The sequence below is a fragment of the Dipteris shenzhenensis genome, chromosome 18 (genome assembly GCF_047967505.1).
Source record: "Dipteris shenzhenensis isolate YYH24624 ecotype China chromosome 18, Dip_SZ_1.0, whole genome shotgun sequence".
Taxonomy (NCBI): domain Eukaryota; kingdom Viridiplantae; phylum Streptophyta; class Polypodiopsida; order Gleicheniales; family Dipteridaceae; genus Dipteris; species Dipteris shenzhenensis.
In genome coordinates, this window is record NC_141613.1 from 55228522 (window position 1) to 55234319 (window position 5798).

The following is a 5798-nucleotide window of genomic DNA, read 5'->3' on the forward strand; positions in this document are numbered from 1 at the left end:
GTACAAGTAAATTGTGGGGGACACAGATCCTTGAAAAACAAATAAGCCCAAAAGAAGCACTAGCCTTTTCAGCTCCCAGGTCAACAGAGCCCCCCAAGGGACACCCCCTTATTAAGCCTCCAAATTGATCATCCATGAAACCTACCTTATCGAGAGAAACACTGTGAATTTGCATATAGGCGAGCACTCAACAAGCTTTCGTCCTGCTCCAATAAAGACGCTGGTGTAAGGTCTGATTCTAGGGTAACTTGCGACTACGAACAAGACTTAATCCATAACAAAACCTGTAATAGAAAGCTGGCACTGGGATAAAAATACAGCCTCAGGATGGCAGGAAAAATAGCCAGGGTTTCGGTACGTCGTGTCCTTTACTGTAACTATTACACCATAAGTAGCTAGAAGGATCTCCTTCCACAACCAGAAATCCACTTGCTTCGGTGCTCAAAAAGTATAACTTATTTATGCTCACATTCAGACCAGTGGAATTTCAACCATGCAATGGGAAGAGTCTTCAAGACCCACACTCGCTTCACAATGTCAAATTGAACCAGACTCCTGAAAGTTCACCATGCAATTCTTGATTTAACAGTAAACATCCTCATACAGTCCTCAGGAGCCCCATCCCTTTAAAATACCCCTTTCACACACAAAGCAATCTGCTATCGTTTCCACAAGCAGAATAACTAAAAGCGTTGGCAATCAATATATGGTCAAGTATCCCGATTCCTCACATGTTAGAGCATTCAACTTCAGGCCTGTATCAGCAAGCTCCATCGCCCATATTCAGCACTCGAATTTGCAAGTATACCTCTGTAATTTCACACCAACCCAACTGTTTGTCCGACCATTCAAGTTCTCCTGCATAAGTTTTCCTCCTCTCCATATAATATGTAAAAAATGGAAATCATAACAGCAGCACTGAAAAGGCAATAACATTTCAAGCTTTTCAGACTTGACCGTCAAAAAACCATTTCATATTTCACAATTTCCTTTCTGAGCTACACAGAATCGGTTCTTCAACTTGAAGCATTGCAGTTATGCCACCTAAATGAAACAAAACTGCTTCAGAAAAAGAAAAAGTGACGAGCAACACAAACAAAAGAAGTATAACCACTGCTTGAAAATTTCATATCCCTGAAAAGAGTTGTAACACAAGAATGAACTTGTTGAACAAGACTATCAGGGTTTCTAGTACTCGGAAACTCATTAAGGACATCAAGAACAAGCCAACTACTGCCAACAAGGAAAACTGCTGGTGGAAGGACAAAGTTTCCTTCTTTCCTTGTTCAGTTGAAAGGCATGGAGGGGAAAGCAGGGGGACAACACGCCTCGCAATTCACATAAACGTGTTAAAGAACCAACATATGTGCGAGACTAACCTGAGAGAAAGCCAACACTAATTTGAGCATTGCCACTCTTAATGCAGTTCCAGGATGACAATCTTCTATCAACAATTTGACCCTCGGCAGTCTCAGCCAAGAAAATGTGAAACCCGCACATGTGGCATCCCATCAGTACAATTCAACTATTTTCAGCACTTCCAAGCAATCTGGAACGGGGCAACCTGGCCCTGTATGGAATTTTCTATCACAAACTTTTTACAATACAGTTCCAACATGAGGAGCCATTGAAAAGCAGAAATATATCCATCCAGAATGCAATACCATACCAAAAGAGCGAACAAATGTTTGATGTTGAGAGCAAGAATGAATTTGAAGATCTGCAGACAGATATCCTTAACTGAACTATCATTTAGATTCAGTCACCTCACAATTACCATCTGACAGCAAGCTCCGCATCACAGGTGTAAGGTAAACTACTACAGCCACCTGGCTCACCATCTCAAAATCACAGAGACTTATGCAAGGTATTCAGATTCTAAAGCAGTAAGTGAGGAGATCATGAACGACGCCTGCTGCAATGACGAATAGGAGACCTGGAACTGGACCTTTGGGGAGAAGGTGACCTAGTCCGTGAAAATTCCCGATCTCGTGTCCTATCCCTATTTCTTTCTCTTTCACGATCCCTATTTCGCAATATAATGCCCCCATCCCGATCTCGGTACCTATCCCTTCCCCAATAGCGATAATCTCCATCTCTCTCTCTCTCTCTCTCCCTCTCCCTCTCCCTCAAATAATTGCCTCTCTGTGTGCCCCTCCCATTTTCTTTTGCCCTCTCTGAATCTTTGTCGCTCTTTCTCTTTGATTCAGCTTCCTTCTCTTTGGACAGCATTTCCTCTTCCCTTGTTTTCTCTTTTTTTGCCTGCAGATAATCCACAAGTCTGAACATTACTTCACATGGCAAGCTATGAGCCAAAACTCTCACCACAGCAAAAGCAGAACAGATGCGAGACACCCAACATCATTTCTCAAGTGTTATTAAGCACCAAGCATTAATGGTATCCCCAACAAGAGACCCTTACTATTCCCATACCATAAAAACCGGCTTACCTTGTATTCACCCAGATATTCACGAACCAAGCCATAGCCCATATGTTGCTTGCCAGTAATATGTGATTGTGTTCTCTCCGCAGCATCATTTGCCACCAAAAAAGAGCCACAAATTTCACAAAGGGCCATTTTCTTCTCTTGCGATGATATTAGCCCCCGCTCATTTGATGACTGCTGCAACAAAGCACTCTTTTCTGCATTCAACAAGTCGACCTTCACACCCCAGACCTTCCAAGTAAGAATCCAAACCAGTTGATAAAAGATCAAGGGTGGACCATACATATGTCATAATCGATGCCAAGAGATAGTAGCTAGCTGACTTACAAACCTTTTTCATCAAGGCTTGCGCCTCATCCACTTTGCCTTCTTCACCAAGAAGCTCTATTTGTTCAAGCAACTTCTTCATCTTCTCTTCACATGTTGCCAGCTGTTCAGATCTCTCTGCTGACATGGGCACCAATGGAGGAGTCTCCACATCTTGAGCAATTCTTTCACGTCCTCTTCTCACTTTTCTATCCAAATCTTGTACCTGCAGAGACAGGAAATATTGCATGCCTCAAATATACCTTCAATATAATACAATACAGCAAGTGTAAACTGGATTCCTTCTCCATACAAGGAACAATTATATAAAGCCGTATTGAAGAATTATTTTTCCTTGCATCGATATGTAATAATTACTTCCAAAACAATGACTTAACACGATACTATGCATCATTCATGATGACAACACAAATATGGCCATGCAGTTCTGTGCAATGTCACCATGTCAGCACTATACCAAAAGAATTATAGGTTTATTCAGGCAATCTTTTAAAGCTTTGACATCCCCACCATAGAGGACAAGCAAAGGTTATAGGCAATATACAGAAAGGCACGATTCACGTTCACATCTAATTTTATTTTTTCTGAGGTGAAAGGCTGTCCGTCAACATTCACAACCTCGGAGATCCCCCTGGGAACAATCATTGCTGGCCCCACTTGTACTGCACTAGCTCAAGATTTCTTTGCAGTAGGTAAGGTAAAAAGACACCACTTCAAATGATACATCAATACATATAAGGGTCAAGCTAGACAAGGCAACAGGAAACTAGAAAATAGCCTTGCAAACGATACATCAATGCGTGTAGGTGACAAAACCAAACAAGGCAACATGAAACCAGAAAATAGATCTGCAAATTTGACAAATAAGTGGTAAGCTGCTGCAAATACAAGCATACCAGTCTGTCACAAAATTGAGCAAGATCAGCTTCAAATCTCGGGACATACAGATCATGCCTGGTTGATTGCTCAAAGCTGCACCAGCAAAATCAGAAAGATCCTTCCTTTAGCACATGTCATCACACAATGTATTAAAACACCTCAGGTCAATACGTAGTACCAATTGACGTAGTACCACATTGCATTCTTACAATGGACGTCCCTTTCAATAAAGCTGACTAACAATGACAAAGTCAATCATAGTCACCTTTCCTTGAGCTTTTGATCGTGGATCCTTGGACAGGGACCTAATACAACCACCATAGCAATTCAGAAGTCTTTATAGTCATCACTGCACAACATCCCGGCATATTACAAAGGTTACCTAAATGACTGCTTACCAAGGTCGCTTTTAGTGTTGACGAAGAGATCGTGAGGACAGAATCGTACAAGATAACAACCACAAACTTCTCTGTCATCCCATCGAACTTCTTTGTAACCTTTTTTCTCTTCATCTGTGAGATTCCGAGCTGGATTGGTGAACATCCAAGCACCAAGTGAATAAACATATCGCATCCTTATACGAGCGGCCATCAAAAAAACATGAGAGTCATGGAAAATCTGATGATAGTTCAAACAAGACCCAAAAAACCTCTTTCTTGAATTTCAAGGGTAAGCGTCGAGTCGGGGGTCAAGAACACGTCACTACAACGGTCTTGAGAAGAATCATAAAACGTGGGCGGCTTCTGAGGACAAAAAAGTGTGTGTGACAATAAAGCAGTTGAAGGAGTGCAACAAACTATCACTAAAACATGAAATTGAACTCAATTCAGTAGCAAGGTTGTTACGCTATCGCAGTGTCAGCGAATGATAACATTCGCACAGCATCCCTAAGACAATAAAGAGGCACCACGCTGGCTCTACTATTCATGGCTTGCATCGCAATCTCTTGATGCGCCCTTTTAAAAATTAACTTTCTTCATTTAACAGCGAAACCGTTGTTGTGAAGCATTCACACAAAATTATAAAGGTCGCTAGGAAGCGGGCTAGTGTGTCGTTCAAAAAAGAAATCCGTTTTTCCTTTGTGAGACATGTCGCAAGGACCATCTGTTCAAGCAGACGAAAGAACCCTACTTCAACTTTTATTCAGATTTCTGTCATGTAAAGAAAAGATTTTTGATGATTCCTCATCAAAACGTGTGCACACTGATGCGATTCATTGACTTTGTAAGGTCAAGAGGACATTCCAGTGTCGCTCGAGGCTCTACCTGCCCCCATCAGCTCATCCAATAAAGCTCGTTGCGCATCCACCATTTTCGTGTCTTTGTGCCACCAAGATGAGATATAGAGCCTCCCGAAGGTCTCTCCAATTTTCGTTGATCTTTCGAACCAGAATAAGATCAACAAAAAAATCCAGTCAAGACCTCTAGAGAAATAAGAAGCGAGACTTTGACTGATTGATTTGCTGGAGCTCACACCTTCCACAGATTCTGCAGTGGAATCCCGAACGAGCGAACCCTAGCTAGAGATGGAAACGACCCCCACGGTTACACCCACGGTTACAAACCTCCCCACCGTTCATGGAGTGGTGTAGTTACTAGTCACCCTTCGGCCCTTTTTGGCCTGCCCGGGGAGAGGAAATTCCAAGAGTGGTGAGGCAAAAACGAGGGCAATCGGTCCGCACCTTCCTCTTGTCCTGCCCACTTGCCTTGATATGATGCTTTCCTTCTCCTCTGTGCCCAACGCTATGTTCGCTCTAGTAGCTTAGTGGTCTGCACTGCTGAAGCCATGGCGATTGTTTTGGCATCGAATCCGAGTGCATCATCGTACGTGATGGTCGGGGATATCTGTGTTATAGATGAGGAGGCTTCTCTCTTTTACAACTTTCATGCTTAGTGTTGACATGATTCAGTGGCCTTTAATTATGAGAGTGAAACCAACCATTACCATGTGCGTGATGATACATCTTATGTACTCTGAATTCGCAGGGTCTCTATGCATGCATCATATACAACTGCCTTCACCGATGGTATGGTCCATGCATTGTTGTGTTGCCCGTTTTGTCTTCACTCATGCCATCTTCTTGTATACTCTATTGGGTGCTGCAGCTTCATGCTACACTTTTTGTTTGATCGCACTAGTTTATGG

At 42.5% G+C, this 5798-nt stretch overlaps 1 protein-coding gene across 4 annotated transcripts; it reads right to left on the bottom strand.

The window, feature by feature from the left end:
• Positions 1–339: 339 nt before the first annotated feature.
• LOC147891444 (uncharacterized) lies at positions 340–5283 on the bottom strand. 4 transcript variants are annotated; one of them, XR_015542602.1, is made up of 9 exons: positions 4919–5283; positions 4052–4180; positions 3919–3958; positions 3671–3746; positions 2779–2979; positions 2451–2663; positions 1670–2262; positions 1380–1584; positions 341–1044 (listed from the first exon to the last, which is right to left on the bottom strand). XR_015542602.1 is itself a non-coding variant. In XM_087389538.1 (7 exons), exons 1-7 carry the CDS (start codon positions 4962–4964, stop codon positions 1900–1902), a joined length of 1068 nt encoding a protein of 355 aa, XP_087245664.1. In that variant the 5' UTR covers positions 4965–5283; the 3' UTR covers positions 1178–1899. The 4 variants fall into 4 exon arrangements, 1 of the variants encoding a protein (XP_087245664.1); XR_015542601.1 differs by having other exon boundaries at positions 342–1044; positions 1380–1570; XR_015542600.1 differs by having other exon boundaries at positions 340–1044; positions 1380–2262.
• Positions 5284–5798: the final 515 nt, after the last annotated feature.